At 38.2% G+C, this 18,436-nt stretch overlaps 1 protein-coding gene across 2 annotated transcripts in view; it reads right to left on the bottom strand.

Annotated features, from left to right (window-relative positions):
* The window catches only part of LOC131233244 (DExH-box ATP-dependent RNA helicase DExH3), a 144,794-nt gene that overhangs the window by 18,687 nt on the left and 107,671 nt on the right, over positions 1 to 18,436 (bottom strand). For both annotated transcript variants that reach the window (XM_058229890.1, XM_058229891.1), the window contains exons 13-16: positions 2,175 to 2,244; positions 1,893 to 2,041; positions 681 to 989; positions 530 to 589 (exon numbers count right to left, since the gene is read on the bottom strand). In XM_058229890.1, coding sequence (XP_058085873.1) covers positions 530 to 589; positions 681 to 989; positions 1,893 to 2,041; positions 2,175 to 2,244 — 588 coding nt within the window. The remainder of the gene's footprint in view (positions 1 to 529; positions 590 to 680; positions 990 to 1,892; positions 2,042 to 2,174; positions 2,245 to 18,436) is intronic.

Here is an 18,436-nt window from a genome sequence, read left to right as displayed (position 1 = left end):
TGGGAAATATCACATGTATTGGGGAATGTATCACTGTTTTAGGGAAACATTGGGAAATGATGAAAATTTTCAATAAAACTTCAGGATATGTTGAATGAGACATGATTACACACTTAAAACTCAAAAGATCACAATGTATCACTTGTACGTTATGAGGGAATTTCATGAAGGGTTTTTGGCAAAATATCACAACCAATCGATATATCACGATACATCGGTGATACATTGCGAAATTTTACAGGAAGAAGGGGAAATTAGTAACTCCCTGTATATCATATCAGCCAAATGCGATATCGATAGTATCGGCAAATAGATTAGCCAATTCTATTGACATTTAAATCACTGATAATTCCTATCATAATAATCCCGCAATGATATTTTCCATTTTCTGTTTTCTGGATGGCCAAAACTTTAACCCCAATCTCTTGGTCCTAAACTGCAACAAAATAAAAGAAAAATAAAAAGAACCTTACTCTTAACTCCACATTATCATACTCGAACAGTTTTCGCTACATTACCCTACACTTACCGCATATAGTAGAACCTGTCCATCATCCATTGTCTTGAAAGACATAGACTTCTCTCGGTGCTGCACATAGAGGATTATTATACATCATACTCCCAATGTTTGGATTAACGTGTTGGCGCCAAAATACAATTACAAGAAACAAATATCTCACCACAACAGATGCTATGCCAGGAAAGAGCCCGGAACAGATGATGGCACGAACCAATGACTGGTTGTGGCTCAAATTATTACAAGTGCCAGCATCTGCGTCTAATAAATCAGCGTCTTTTAAGATGAACTGAAATTGCTTCCTAAGGGAATGGATAGCTTGCAGAGTCTGGGCTGAAAGGAAATTCCTCCAGCAATATTCATAGGCTGAGCCTTCTCTTTCAGCATCTTTCCATCCTTCATATGCACGAACAAGAGCCATATGATCACTGTAGTCCTTTGCAGAGAATCTTGATTTTGCCGTCCCTGCTAGCTGAATAAGAAAAATAGAACGATTAGTAATTATTTTTTCTTTTTTTCTTTTTAAGTTAGAACCATTAGTAATTCTCACTGGTTTTTCTCAATAAATCATTAGCTGTCAATTGAATTGTGAACATTCAGTTTAGACCAGTGGAAATGAGTCAAATGACCCAATTCACTTATGTTTCCTAGTACTTGCAATGATGAAGTGGCAGCCCTCAAGTTGATTTTACATTTCTTTCAAATCTAACTTGAAAGTAACATGCTTGCGATGTGTAACCCAAACTCAATACAGATGCCAAACAATCACAATGTGGTTACTTCTACTTCATTAAACTAATATTATTTCATCAAACTAATAATTGCAATTCAATTCGACAGTGCAACCAAACGTGCCATAGAAAATTTCTTTTTTCCCTTTATTCCTTCTGGTTGATTGCAAATTTCATGATCCAAAATGCACATTCATATAATGTAAATGTTAAAGCTACATTTGGATGTATAATATATTGAATTACAATAAAATGTCATATAAGCAAAACTTAAAGCTGCATTTGGATGTATTGTATTGAATTGCAGTAAATAATTCAATGGAGCAGAAATGACCAAATGTCAAATTACCAGTATTTGTACATACTTTTGAGGTTGTGAAAGCTACATGCTAAGAATGGTAATTAGAATTCAGTCATTTCCTCTCAGTGGAACTATTTATTGAAATTCAATTCAAGAGTGCATCCAAATGTACCAAAATCCTCCTCAAGAATATATTATTAAGATTGAAGAAGAATTGGAACATTGTAAGTGAACTTAAACATTATATAGTAAAATTCCTAAAAATAACTGCAGTCTAATACTCAGATTTATTGAGGACAGCTGCAGAGAAAACAAGGAGAGCACATTCTGCACATGAACTTACATCCTTTTTGTCTTGAGGTAACAAAAAAGGATCCCTAACACTCAGTCCGGACACTACTGTAAGAATAGGATCAAGACAGCGGAAAACAGCAGCCATGATAAGCATCTTGCCTAGCTTCGGATCCACCGGAAGTATTGACAGGTATTTTCCTAAAACAACAAAAACAAAAGGTTAGATTATACAGTATCAAGCTACAAGACAAGCAAATTGCCAGGTCCATCTCCATCCACCACCACCCCCTGCATGCCTTCTGTTTCAACACAAGAAAGATACCAGACTCACCAAGATTTGTTAGGTTCTCCTTCTCATCTAATGCTCCAATCATCTTCAGGAAATCAACTGCATTTTCGACCTGCAGTGCGTGGAGCAGCAACAGAGTAAGCAAATATGACATGAATAAAACTATTCATCACACACACACACACACAGAGCAACACACATAAACACACGCATACAGAGCGAGAGAGAGCCAATTGGTTAGACCACAAGTTACAGCCACCCAGTGGAACTTCCAACCTTTCATGTGACACACGCACGCACACACGCACACACACATACACAGAGATCAAAGTCCAACTGGTTGGATCACAAGTTGAGGTCCACCACCATGAGAGAGAAAGAGATCAAAGTCCAACTGGTTGGACCACAAGTTAAGGTCCACCAACGTGAAGATTCCCTAATACAAACAAGTGTGCATCCACACACACACACACATGCATGCATGCATATCCAACCAAAACAAAAAGAATATTGATCCTGACTTGTGTAAATTAGAGACTTATCTAAAACAAAATGAATCAAAAAAAAATATAGTTGGGGAACATAAACACGTAAGTTTGAATTAATATATGAGTGTTTCTTCATAGATGGTACCAAGTCCAAAGTATACAAAGTGGGTATTGTTTATTCAAGTTCCTCCCCATCATTGTCATTTTTCTTTTATGTCCCTAAATTTCGTTCAAGTCTTTTGCCTGTTAGCAAGCTTACCAAATCTCTTAATTGATCTGTGACTTTGTATCATTCACATTGTATTTTCCAGGATGTAAAGATGAAGAAGAAGATAGGTGAAGAACATGAACGTGCTGGGTTGTATTATCTTGATCATGAAATTGTTGGCGCAACAACATAGAAGAGCAGCCCTCCTTATCAGTTGGACTGCCGCCTCGGTTAGCCACCCTTGAAGATCCTCAAAGGCATTATTCTATCACTATTGTCTATGTTAGTTCTAGACTGTGAAATGTGTGAGCTTGTTTTTATTTTTATTTTTTTTTATAGAGAACAAAAATAATTTATTAAGAAACCCGCCCAAAGGCGAGAAAAGAATACAACTTTACTCTAAAACATGGAAGGGAACAAGAAAATAGCCGCCTTAGCTTCTTTAACATAAAGGGCCCAAGCCAAAATGAAACCCTGATGATTCCCACCACCCCCTCGACCAAAGTTTTCTCATTCCTGAAGCACTGCCCATTTTGTTCTTTCCAAATAGCCCAAAAGATAGCCATGATGAGAAGCCCCCCAATCGCTTTAGCACCTTTCCCACCGCCCTTACCGTGCCAAGCCCACAAGAGAGCGTCTACAGATTCTGGCATCACCCAAGGTGTATTATTCACCTTAAGGAAATAGCCCCACACCTCACGAGCAAAGGGCCAATGAATAAACAAGTGATCAATCACTTTTGTGCTCTCCATACAAGGCAAACGTTCGGAAGAATAAGAGAGCTATATGTCAATAGTCAACACTCTCTTTCTAGCCACCAACCACATAAACACCGCCACCTAGGAAGGAGCACCATAAAACCAATGGTGAAATGGATGAGAAGGCGAAGAAATTCGAAGTCCTGCAAATAGTACAGCGTAAAAAGAGCACATGGAGAATCTTCCAAAGATGACTTGACCAATTCATGGAGACTTCTTCTTGAATCGAAGGGGCTACATTCTTGAGAACATCCAAAGGCCAATTAACTCAACAATCTCATCCTCCAACATATTCCTTCGGAAAGTAACGCTCCACACAACTGAATTGGCCCAGATAGAGTATCACTGCTGAACTGAGACCAAAAGGTCCAAGGGTAACACGACAAGCTTAGGAAACAAATCTTAGAGTGGCTTGTCACCACACCGAACATTAACCCATAAGCGTATGCACTTTCCATTCCCAAGATCAAAAGCAACACCTCTATAAAAGAGATGTTCAGTCGCTGGTATCACCTTCCATATAGCAGAAGCCCAATACAAAAAGGAAGACTTGACCATCCAACCTCCTTCCTACAAACCATACTTGCTCACAATAATGTCTTTCTAAAGCCCACTCGAGGTGGTTCCCAATTTCCAAAGCCACTTACCGAGTAGCATAATATTAGTAAGACCCAAGTTCTTTATCCCTACTACTTCTGAGATCGCCTTGCAAACCTCCCCCCATTTTAGGAGGATGAAACTTGTCACCATCCTTGGCCCCAATCTAAAAGAAGCCTCCCCCATTTTTTCAATTATGTCCAACACCGATTTAGGACACTTAAAAAGGGACATGAAGTACACCGGCATGTCGGAGAAAGCTATTTTAATGAGAGCCAATCAGCCACTGAAAGAAAGGTACCGACACTTCCAGTTAGTAAGCTTCCTCTCAATTTTTTCAAGAACCCTATCCCAAAGATCCTTTGCAAACTTCCCAATACGAAGAGGCAAACCCAGGTCTCAGGAGGGGAACGAACCTGTTTCACAACCAAAAACGCCTACAAGTTGCCATAATTCGTCAAGGGGAACATTCACTCCTAACATCTCACTTTTTGTAATGTTAATCTTAAGCCTAGAGATAGCTTCAAAATAAACCAGAATCTTGCTTAGGTAATCCATAAACCTCGTATCCACATCACAAAATAGTAACGTATCTTCTGCATATTGAAGATGACTCACTTGAAGACCATTTTCAACCACTTTGAAACCTCTAATGAGACCAATCACCTCCCCCTTGCAGAGCATCCTGCTTAACACTTCTCCAATGACCACGAAAAGATGAGGCGAAAGGGGGTCTCCCCTTGCCTTAGACCCCTAGAAGCCTTGAAGAAACCATGAGGCGCCCCAATAACCATAACGGGGAAATGTGCAGACTGCACATAAGACCTCATCCAACCCCTCCACATATAATCTAGAACTTCCAATCGATGATCATATGACTTTTTCAAGTCCAGTTTATAAACCAAGCCTCTATTCTTCTGCTTGTATCTAGAATCTGTGCATTCGTGCATGATTAAGGCACTATTGAAAATCTGTCTACCTAACATGATGCAGGACATGAAAATTAACTATGATATGCAAGATCTCAGGCTTTAGATCAAACTAATTCAGAAACATGCACATAAAATTTCCACATCCCACACAAAATTTCAAACAAGAAGAATCTATGCGGGTCCAGGCCTACACAGGCTAGGACTGGATCAGTAAAATTATGGACCAAACGATGCTCAAAGGGAAATAAAAATCATCCTCACATGCACAGTAATCAGTCTCTAATCCAAGGGATTCACGAATTGCAATTTAGAAAACCCTAGGGTAAGAAAAGGGGCAAACGAAGTAGAGATCACGCAATCTAGAGTTAGGGTTATGAGAAATAGGTATGAAAGGGGAAAATAAGAACGAAACCTAAACTGAAGGACAGCTCCTGCGTGCAGACTGCGGCCCGGGCCTAACGCACGTGCGCAAGAGGTTGACCGCACATGTGAAGGGAGCTCGAATCCCGAAACCGCCTACTTGGCTCTAGTCAGCCGGGGGGGGAGGCTTCAAAACCTCCAAGTTTCGTGGCGATCCGACGAGCAGTTTGTGCGCAGTGCTCCGTCAAAGTTTCAGCCCTCTTGCAGGGCCAGAATCTGGAATTCTGCTATGAAGAGGAAAACGGCTGCAATCAAGGACAGATTTGAAGCGTGGATAGTGGTAGGAGATGAGGAATAGAGATGGTGGAGGATGGGGGCGAATCGGGATAGATGTGCCTTCACACCACGGTATTTAGCCATTCGATGAAGGGAGGGCTTCGTACCCAATTGGATTTCCACACCTCAAGAGCTTAAAGAAGTAGGAAAATGCATAGTTTTTATTAAGCTTCAATGAATTAAAAGAACTACAAGGGGTGCCTATTTATAGGAAAAACCCTATACCCCAAAACTCGCACCATGTGCGTAACTTATTACTTGGCGATGAAGTAAACCAAAACGAAAACTAACCAAAGAAATCTAAAGTGTTCATGATATTCTAAATAACATAAATAATCAAAACCTAAAATATGAACTTAATCCAACTAGTGGGCCCCGATCATAAGATCCCATGATGGGCTTTACTTGATTATCGGGCCCAATCTAATGAACCAAAACTCCGTCTTCTAACTAGGAGGCCCTCCCTAGACGTCGTCATCAAGCCAGATCGACGGTGAGGCCCTCCTTCTCCTTGTGTATGTGTGTAGAGGGCGGCGTGCGTGCGGGTGATGTCCCCATCATAACACAAAGGCCCCCTGATTATCGACAATGATCTTGGAAAGGACTGCATTGAACCGCAATGTTAGAATATTGGACAAGATCTTATACAGGTCCCCAATAAGACTTATGGGATGGAAGTCTTTCAATTGATCTGCCCCCTCCAACTTCAGAATAAGAGCTATAAACGAAGCCCCCAAATCCATAGGGAGTCAACTCCACTCGAAAAAATTGTCATGAACTCCATGACAACTGTCTTAATTGTCTACCAAAAATTTTGGAAGAACGATATAGGGAATCCATCAGGACAAGGAGCTTTGTCACCACCTAAGGTGGCATTTTTAACTTCGTCTTCTAAGAAAGGCGACTTGAAGGAGGCCTCCTCCTAAGAGATCTTATTGAATTCTAGGATGTGGAGTCGTGACCTATTCCAATTGACTCCCGAAAGCAAATTGCCATAGAAGGTAATAATAGCATCACAAATCTTCCACTTGTTCAAAATTCTATTACCACCAACTAGTAAGCTACAATTGCATCTGGCTCGGGCATTGGCTATACTATGAAAGTAACGAATTTTGTCTCTCTCCTTTAGCCAAACATGTTAAGATTATTGCCACCATATAGTTTCCTCTTCTTTCGAACAATTAGCATATCTTAAATACAGATCTGCACCTTTGTCCCTATCCTCAGGAGATAGTTCATCAACTTCTTCTGAGAGGTTCAAATCATGAATCTCCATAGCCATACTATCAAACTCTGCCTCCCGATCCCTGAGAACATCTTGTTTCCAAATTTTAATTTTAATTTTTTTTTCCAGCAACTTGAGCATGGACCACACTCTAAAGCCAACACAACCTATCACCTACAATTAAAGGCCCTCAATTTCCAGCCAGGCCAACTCGAAACTAAACACTTTGGGACCCCAATTCTTGTTTGTTGCCTCGAGGACTATCGGACGATGATTAGAGAAGGGTCTCGACATAACTCGATGTCACGCCCAATGTTTTAAATATCGTTATCACATAATGTATCGCACCCTTGGGATACGTATACAAATTGGTTATCGCATGGGATATATTGGTTGTATCGCGTAATGTATCACAATTGTTGGGAAACATTGGAACATTGGGAAATCGGTCGAATTTTTCAATAAAACTTTAGGGATTGTTGAAAGAGAAATTAATACACACTTAAAAATCAACACATTACAAAAAAGTGCACATAATAGGGGTTTCCTTTGTATGGTGTCCTAATATTTGCGTTGTCTAACTGAACTTATGCAAGTATATTCAAACTCTATTAATATAACTTATAAACGTAAGAAGATGTGTATGGAAACACAAGCAATACATCTTTGATGTTGTGTTTGGATACAAAGATTGCAACTTATTTGCAAGAAATTGAGAAATTTTGATTTTTCCCAATTTTCTGCAACTTGGCCCATCTCCCTAAATCTCGAAATCGAATATTCAAATCCATTATTTTTCATGGAAACAATGAATAATAATAGATTTACAACCATTTGACATTGATTTAATGTGATTTACAACAAAAAAAAAAAAAAAATGAATCGAAAATCAAATATGTTCACTAGATTGAATAGGTGGGACATATCGGCACTACCTACGTGTTTCGTATCGCACAAGTGGGATACAAGATATATCATGGGATGTATCGGTCAATATCGTCGATATTTAAAACAATGGTCACGCCAATGGATACTTCTCAAACCAGCTTATGGAGACTAAAAAATCTGTTCAAACTCAAGAGAATGGGAATCTGCTAACCATTACACCAGGTGAATTTGGCTCCCTTAAACGGTAGGTGCACCCTCTCGTGCCTGGCTACCCAATCATCGAACTTCAACATGTTAGTGGCCATCTTTCCCTCATTCGACTTCTCATGCAGGAAGCGCACCACATTGAAATCTCCTCCAACGAACCACGAAAAATCCCATTTCTATCTAACACAATCTAATTCAGCCCAAAATTGGTCCCACATGCTACTAAAGCTAGGGTTGTAAACAGCAGTGAAAACCCATTGATACCCAAAGAGATTTCCCGCAGGAGAATAGAAAGAGATAAAGAACCCAAAAAAAATTGATTCTCTTCCATAAATCAGAATTTCACACCACCAATATAGCCCCCACAACACTTGTTGAATCAACAGATTCCCACCACTTGTTTTTAACACCCCAAACAGAATCTAACATTACCTCTGTCAATTGATTGAAGCTTCATCTCCTACAACGTGATGATCTCCACTTTTTCCTTGGAACAAATCTTCCTAACCCGGGCTCTTTTGAACTTACAACCTCCACATGTTCCAAGAGAGAACTAACATTGTTCACCTACTTTCCTCGATCTTCCCCTCTTGGCCGCACTTGATTTGCTATTGAATCATAATAAATGGAGCATTCGAGGCTAAGGAGCTCCCTCCAGCCCCTTGGAGACTTCTTACCTTTCAAATGTTGGAGCTCATGCTATCTCTGTTTCGGTATGTTCCGGACGAACTGATAGAAGTAGATTACATCTTCATTGCGGGCCCCAAAAAACATGCCTACCAATCCTCCAAACCTATCAAGAACATCCTTCGACCATTGGAACTGTTCTTCTGATATAGAATCTTCACCTAAAGGGCGGTCATAGCTCATTTCAACCACCACTACCTACAGGCGATCATCTAGCTCAGAGGTAACTTCGACATTGGAGGCACAAAGAGGCGTAATGATAACAGCCTCATCCAGCAAAGCGCCAAGGTCCAATTCCCCCAGATCTAAGGATGCATCTGCATCTGCCCATTGATCCTGCGAGCCATGGCTTCAAGTATCTTCACTTTAGAAAACCTATGATTCCATTTCACCGCATTTATTCAACTCCGAGTCACTTCTCTCTACTACCGTCTCAGTAATATGCAGAGGAGCAATATATGTGCGAGAAACGCCCAGATAAGCTTCCACTACTGAAGAGGTTTGGAAGTTTGCTGCTTGAATTTGGAAAGGTTTCTTAATTGATTGGAATTTGAAGGTTGAGACTTCCTGCATGTGGCAACTAATGGCACGAGCCGGAGAATATGAATTTTCCATACATATAGGGGATACAACTATCCCGCTTGAAATTGGCACGTGTCAAAGAACCAGGCTTGGCACCCAGATACATGTCTACCTCTGGAGCAACGTCTTTGCCTAATGCCATCTCCCCCCGACATGTAACCCAAACCAGTGACTTGCCCCGCTTTGGATTGCCATCTATCGACACACAAGAGAGACACGAGGTAGGGTTGGGAACCAAACCACATGCCTAGAGGCTCTAAGACGCAACACAAACAGAACGAACTCCTGCAATATGCTCGACAACAAGCGGTGAGATCTCATTCGCCAACGCCTCACCTACCATAGACATGTCAATGGCTGCCTACCACTTCAGTTGTTCTTCAATCAGTGCTCTACCAGAGAACTTGATTGATGGTCCTTCCCAAGCTTTACAACGAACATAGCTACCCGACGGAGTCAGCAGCTTCTTGCTACCTCAAACTTTGCCCCATGTTGGAATGTCTTCCTCTCCCCTTCCTTTTCACCCTCACCTAAAAGAAACCACCCCCCTACTGTGATCTTAATTAATTTAGGGTCATCCAATGACTTCTTCTTCCTGATTAGAATCTGGGCCACCCCAACCCCATCTCCCTTTTCTGTCGCTTCGTCAATGGAGAGAGCCTCTACCACAAAAGAACCCACCTCAATAAACACCTTTCTAAACCACAGATCCAACGGAATCCCCTAGAACAAATATCTGACGTCTTCAAAACCAAACATAGAGTGTTCCATCCATCTCCACAGACACACCATCAGCACGTTCCTGTGCAGATTCCTAAAGAAGAAAAGATGGTCCAGGTTCATCTCCGTATGAACGCTAATCCAGACCTCGTTGGCTTTTATGGGTTTGATTTTGAAGTCACATTCCTCTAAATTGCAAGATTCGATCAGTTAGCTTTTGAACTACAAAATGTTAGCCCCCTTCTTAGTAAATGCGATTATAGACCATTGCAAGGAACTCTAAGCCTGCCGAATCACCTCCGACGTAACGTGAATCACCTAATCAATCCCTACTCCTTCTATCCAAATCCATTTCCATGCCCCTCCCTCCTCTCCCCCCTCTTGACCAGCTCATGAACTACTTTCCCATTCCTAATCGACCCGGTTTCTTACCTCCTCTATTCTTCACTGTCAAGACAAAGCAGGCCTTCTGTACCAGTAACTTCCTACCCCGAAAACCCTCATTGTGAAACATTTCTATAGCCCTCTCCACCAAGGTATGCCAAATCGGTTACGTATCGGCCGTATCGGCCGATATGTAACGGTAACGGTGCGAACCGTTACCCGTTTTGGGGCCATATCGGCCGATACGATTTTTTGTACCCGTATCGGCCGATACGGGCCCGTTACGGGGTGTAACGGCCGTAACGGTAACTTTTTTTTTTCATTTTTAGCTCTGTTTTTGCTGTTTTTTTGAAACTTCTTGCTTCCAAACTGTTCTCACTCCTTCTACTACTAATTTCGACCAACCTTGGCTAGGTATTTGAGATCAAAACACATTATATTACAGATTTTTTTGAATCAAAGCTCGGTGGGCCATTTTTCAGAAATTCATCAAAAATAAGTATTTATACTTTTTTTTAGATGTTTTGCTGTTTTAATCATGTCATATGATGTGTTAATCATAGTAGAACATGTTAATGTGCATTTTACAGATTTGGGGTGCCATTTAATAATTTTTTAATATTTTTTCTATTTACACATGAATTTTGGCCCCTTTTTTTAAAATTCGAAAAATTAATTTTTAATGGTTGTTTTGCTGTTTTAATCATGCTATTTGATGTGTTAATCATAGTAGAACATGTTAATGTGCATTTTACAGATTTGGGGTGCCATTTTATATTTTTTTAATATTTTTTTCTATTTACGCATTTATTTTGGCCCTTTTTTTGAAAATTCAAAAAATCATTTTTTAATGATTCTTTTGCTGTTTTAATGATGTCATATGATGTGTTAATCATAGTAGAACATGTTAATGTGCATTTTACAGATTTGGGTGCCATTTTATATTTTTTATATTTTTTTTATTTACGCATTTATTTCGGCCCTTTTTTTGAAAATTCGAAAAATCATTTTTTAATGATTCTTTTGCTGTTTTAATGATGCCATATGATGTGTTAATCATAGTAGAACATGTTAATATGCATTTTACAGATTTGGGGTGCCATTTTATATTTTTTTAATATTTTTTTCTATTTACGCATTTATTTCGGCCCTTTTTTTGAAAATTCGAAAAATCATTTTTTAATGATTCTTTTGCTGTTTTAATGATGTCATATGATGTGTTAATCATAGTAGAACATGTTAATGTGCATTTTACATATTTGGGGTGCCATTTTATATTTTTTTATATTTTTTTCTATTTACGCATTTATTTCGGCCCTTTTTTTGAAAATTCAAAAAATCATTTTTTAATGATTCTTTTGCTGTTTTAATGATGCCATATGATGTGTTAATCATAGTAGAACATGTTAATATACATTTTACATATTTGGGGTGCCATTTTATATATTTTTTATATATATATTTTTTCTATTTACGCATGAATTTTGGCCCTCAAAAATAATTGCAAACACTTAAATGTAAGATATTTTCATATTACATTCATTCTAACATATCTATCATTGATAGTAGATAGTTAGAAAATTAAATATATGAATTTTGTAGTCAAATTCAGGTTATCTGGTTCATAAATTCATCAGACAGTCCGATACAACTTCTCACCAAAGAGTGGACCGTTACACCACCATAAACATGTTCCAATTTATAAATGAATGCATATTTGGAATGCTTAGAATATTCCGGATTTAATCCATATTTTTTCATAATTTTTTGGCAAAAAAAAAATTTTGCGCCGTTACGCCCCCGTATCCGTATCGGTTTTGGAGGTCACCGTTACGCTAACCGATACCGATACGGGACACCTTGCTCTCCACCTCTTGTTCGCTCATCCAAACAAATGCAAACCCTCGACCGTATACTAGTCCCTGGGAATGATAACCTCCATAACGATTCTGGTTTTCCCAAATACTCTCGAAAACTTGATGGGCATCCATCCTTTAAGGAATCCAGACACAAACAAAGTCAGATATTCAAACAGGGCTTTTGGCTTGCTGGTTTCCAATCGAAGTCTCCTCGTCCTAACTTCAGCCCAATCGCCTCTATCGCCTTCCTCCATCATAAGCTTAGTAAACATAATCATGTTCCTTTTCCACTACATGTGAAAAAGCGTAGTTAAGTTCCTTTTTCTTTAGTCCATTGAGATGTTTGGAGATCGGTTAAAATTCCCATCGTTTAGAGTATAAATATTTTGTTGCATTTGTTAATGATTCTTCACGAATGACTTTGATTTATTTAATGACGGATACATTTGAATTATTCTCTATTTTTAAAACCTTTCACATGGAAGTACAAAACCAATTTAACCCCAAAGTGTTTATGTTTCATTCAATCTTTTAGTCTATATTTTTTTGAAACAGGTATATGGTATCAAATGTCATGTCCACACCTCCACAACAAACAATGTGTGACAGAAGGCAAAAATCGTCACCTACTTGAATAAACTCGTGCTTTATTAATTGAGATAAATGTTTTCAAAAGTTTTTGGAGTAATGTATTTTCTGATAAATTGAATGCCCTCAACTGTTTCAATGGATAAATTAGTTTATGAAGTTTGTCTTAAATACTCTATTATTTTCTTTACCTCCCAAAGTTTTTGAATGTGTACACTTTGTTCATCAATTAAAATCGAGATATAATAAATTAGATCCTAGAGCCATTATATATATATATATATATATATATATATATATATATATATATATATATATATATATATATATATATATATATATATATTGATACTCCTGAACACTGAAGTTATCACTGTTACAGTCCTTTTCGAAGATGATGTATGCAAATGTTATATTTTTCGAGTCCACCTAGTTCCTCTCAAAATGCAATAAACCTCTTGATGTGGAAGTTGTGCTAGTACCTGTTGCGGTTGAGCAAGACATATCCAACCTCCTCCATCTCCTAACTCCATTCCCATTGTGCCTCAACTAAAAGTCTACTCACAATGAAAATGAAAAATTAATGTGGCCATTATGGTGTGTGATCTACCATATTCTCTTCCAAGACTAATGATTCATTGTCATCTCCAAATAGACCTAATGTTCCTATTGCCTTGAGAAAAGAGTGTGTCTACTAATCACCCTATGTCCAAATATGTGTCCTTTCGGTGCTTATCTCCCACTTTCCATAGACTTTCCCTATCCTTATCATCCCATTTTATTCCTAAGTTATACTAGAAAGCATTGTTACATAATGGTGGAAGCAATGGACGAGGAAATGGCTATTCTTTATCAAAACAATACTTGGGCATTCACCCGTCTACCAACCAATAAACGTGTTGCTGGCAGCAGGTGAGTATACACCATTAAGTTTCACCCTGATGGTATGGTTGAACGTTTGAAGGCCTGTTTGGTTGCAAAGGGATATACTTAGACCCTTAGTGTTGATTACACTGAGACCTTTTCTCCTATTGCCAAGTTGAACTTTATTGGAGTTACTCTCCATGGTCGTTAATCATGGTTGACCCTTCTTCCAACTAGACATTAAAAAAATAAATAAATAATAATAATAATAAGAAAAAGGTCATTCTTTATTATGATCTTGCAGAGGAGATCTACATGGAGCAACTGCCTTGGTTTGTTGCACAGGGAGAGTCAAACAAGGTGTCTAAACTGAACAAGGAGATCTATGAGTTGAAGCAGCCACCACATGCATGGTTTGACAGATTCGGTAAGGTTGGGTTGAGCCATGGCTTTGTTTAAAGTCATGCTGATTATTCCATCTTTGTACGAAAAGGCACCTCAAGTCTTATTGTGCGAAGGGTGTATGTTGATGATATTGTTGTTACAGTAAGTGACAAAAGGGGGATTGGGGAGCTTGATTAGTATCTTTAGAGCCATTTTCTCACAAAAGATCTTAGTCATCTTCAATACTTAGTATAAAAGTTGCCAAATCGAAAGAAGGAATTAAACCGTCTCAACGGAAATATGTTTTGGATCTGCTCACAGAGATGGATCTACTTAGTACTATGCTAGTTGATACACCAATGGATCTAAATCTCAAACTAGTTGATGATCAAAGAGATATATTTAAAGACTAAGGAGATAGAGAAGATTGGTTGGGAAACTCATCTATTTAACTATCACTTTGCTGGAAATATCTTATGTTGTAAGTGTGGTGAGCCAGTTTATGAGCTCTCCAAAGGTACCTCATATGGATGCAATTGTTCAGATTCTACGGTATCTTAAAGGAGCGCCAAGACAATAAATTTTGTACAAATGAAATAATTATTTTCAGATCATCAAGTCCTTTGATGCAGGTTAGGAAGGTTCTTTAACAGATAGGCAATTTGCTATTGGGTACTATATGTTTATGGGAGGAAATCTAGTCATGTGGAGGAGTAAGAAGCAAAGTTGTGGCCTAATCAAGCGCTAAAGCAGAATATAGAGAAATGGTTCACACTACCAGTCAATTAGTGTGAATTAAGAAACTATTGCAAGAAATGAGGTTTGTGGTGAATCTACCTACACAATTATTTCAAAATAATCAGGCAACATCTCACGCATTGCGAACAATTTGGTCTATCAAGAGAGAACTAAACATATTGAAGTCATTTTTCACTTCATACATGAGAAGATCTCCGGTGGAAAAATCTCTATATCATATGTTCGATCTCGGGATCAAATTGTTGATGTGTTCACCAAGCTCTTAGTCACAGTCAGCCTACATGCATATACTCCAATCTTGGCATCGACAACAACTATACACCAGCTTAAGGGGAAGTGTTAACAAATGTGGAGGTTTGGGTTGTATCACTGTAAGACTCACCTAGACTTTGTTTTTAGTTACTTCTTGTTATTAATTGTTTATTTTGGTCTGGGACGTGTAAGGTATTTTTTCTTATGTTATTAAAGGACTTTTTGTCATATTGATTTTTTATTATTTATATGATGGGGAAAAGGTGGGAGTCCAACCCTATCTCACCTTGCATCTCTTCTCCCAACTTTTTTTTTCCCTCTTTTCTTCTCTTCTATTCTTCTCTCTTTAATCTATAATCCTACAATTATAATTAAAATAAAAATAACTACATAAACATAAAATAGAAGTATATAGTGGGCGGGTACTGCTCAAGTCTTCATTGAAATGGTGTCCTTGATTGTTAAATTCAATGCAACCCAATATTAGCCGTGGTCTTTATCTCTTGAAAACTACAAAATATATGTACTTCTATCAGGAAGACTTGGCCCATCATTATCAGCTCCACACAAATCTCGAACAGGGAATGGAACGATAGAAGAATATATTGCTAACTTGAACAAAAAATGGGAGGAATTGAATAACTGTCAGACGACTATTCTAGATTTGGAAGATTTGAAAAACCAAATACGACAATTATGAATCTTTAAATTTCTCGTTAGTCTTCATTCGGATTTTAAACCTCAATGTATATAGATTCTTGGAAGAGAATCTCTTCCTACTCTAGAATTTCACATGCACAGATGCCCAATGATAGAATGCCTCCTATGCCATCCCTCCAAAACAGTTAGCCTTATTACAGATTCTAAGAATTCAAAGGGGCAAGGAATTGGACAAGAAAACATGGACAAAGATAAGCTCAAACGCACACATTGTGAAAAAAGATATGATCTAAAGGAATATTGTTGGGCTCTTCAGCCAGATGATGTCAAAACGAAGTCTTCTGCTAATGTAAGCAAACCGACAAACCTTCCACCCATATTGATCAAGATCCCAGGGACAAAATTATTGATGAGCTACAACAAGTGGCAGTACTCCAAGCCTCCATCTCCATTGCTGACCAGACAAGGAAGTGAGGTACTTCTGCAACTTCAAACCACGCCTCTCAGACATCATGGGTCATTGATTCAAAGGCTTCTGATCACATGAAGGGTACAACCGATGGATATAATCCATATTCTCCCATCTCTAATAATATTAGATTGGCTGATGGTTCCCCCTCTAAAGCTCTTGGAAATGGATCATTCCGCCTTTCTAATTCATTATCCATTTCTTTTGTAATCCATGTTCCCTTGTTTTCTTCAAATCTTCTTTCTATAAGCTCTTTAACCAAACAACTGAATTATTGTCACTTTTTATCCGTCTCATTATGTTATTTAAGATCTGGCAACAAAGAAGACAATTGGTGATGGTCATGAAGATCAGCAGATTTACCTTCTAAATCGAAAACAATTTGGTTCCACTCATGTTTCTACTTTTGTCATTGAGAATAAAAATTGGGTGACCCTTTGGAACACCAGTTTAGGCTATTTACCTTTACAATCATCATGTTTTTTATTTCCTAGAAAGTTCAATAAAAATAATAACTTACAATGTGAAACTTGTTAGCTATCGAAGAATTGTTGAACTACTTTTCCCTTGAGTAACACAAAGACGCTTCATCCATTTCAACTTATTCACTCAAATGTCTGAGGACCTGCTCCAATAGTTTCTATATTTGGTTTCAAACATTTTCTATCATTTATTGATGACTTCTCACAATACAAATGGATTTATCTTCTAAAGAGTCGTGATGAAATCCCATTGATTATAAAGATGTTTCATCAAATGATTTTTACCCAATGTGAAACTAAAATTAAAACATTTCAATCTGAAAATGCCTGTGAATATTTACATCATGATTTACAGAAATATTTTGTAAATCATGGAATAGAATTTCAAACCTTGTGCTCTTATACAGCATAACAAAATAAAGGGGTTGAACGTAAAAAATTGACGCCTATGAGAGGTCACCCAATCATTATTGATATGCATTTCAGTACCTAAAAGATATTGGGATGAAGCCATTCTTCTTACATTATACATAATTAATCGGACTCCGACCAATGTCCTCAAGGGTAAATACCTATTACAAGTTCTACAGCCTCATGCGTCTTTATTCGCATTACCACCAAAAGTGTTTGGGTGCATCTGCTTGTCCACATTCTTGGACCATCTCGCACCAAGCTCAGACCACAATCAATAAAATGTATATTCTTAAGATACTCATACTCTTAAAAAGGATACAAATGTTACTGTCTTATAACACGCAAAAGATACGTTTCTAAGGATGTTTCATTCTTTGAAAATATGCCTTATTTCAATTCACGAAACAATACACATGTTCACCTTTTCCTCTTCCAGTCATAGATGAGCCTCGGATTGGAGATGAACCAAGCACCACCCAAACCAAAGAACTCAAGATTACCCTCGATAAAAGAACTCATGCTCTTTCTGAGCACCGTCACTCTTCAACGATTGAACTAAATCAGGCGGATCTCCCAATTGCCATCAGCAAAGGAATCGAACATGCACATAGCATCCCATTGATAACCATTTCTCATACAAAAATCTCTCCCCATCTTATCAATCATACCTTTCCACTATATAAGCTGTCTCTGTACCAACTAAGATGCAGATGCTCTTGGCGACCCTAAATGGAATGTCGCCATGGAAGAAGAGATGGTTGCCCTTGACAAACAAAATACATGGGAATTAGTCACTCTTCCACCAAGGAAATATACCATTGGATGCAAATGGGTATTTAGCATTAAATACAAGGCAAATGATTCAACGGATAGATATAAAGCACGTCTAAGATATGGAGAAGATTATGATAAAACCTTTGGTCCGGTAGCAAAATTAAACTTGGTGCATATCCTACTATCTATTGCCACCAACCGTGATTGGCCTCTCCATCAATTAGATGTTAAAAATGTGTCTCTACATGGTGATCTTCATGAAGAAGTATATATGGCCCTTCCTCCCAGTTTTCAGACAATGGGGTAAATAGGCAAAGTTTGTCATCTTCGGAAAGCTTTGTACGGCCTCAATCAATCTCCTTGAGACTGGTTTTAAAAAGCTTGGGAATATGATTTCCAACATTGGATTCAAAAGTAGCACCTTTGA

Source organism: Magnolia sinica, chromosome 18 (assembly GCF_029962835.1).
Source record: "Magnolia sinica isolate HGM2019 chromosome 18, MsV1, whole genome shotgun sequence".
Classification (NCBI taxonomy): Eukaryota; Viridiplantae; Streptophyta; class Magnoliopsida; order Magnoliales; family Magnoliaceae; genus Magnolia; species Magnolia sinica.
This window is presented reverse-complemented; position numbering and strand designations above follow the sequence as displayed.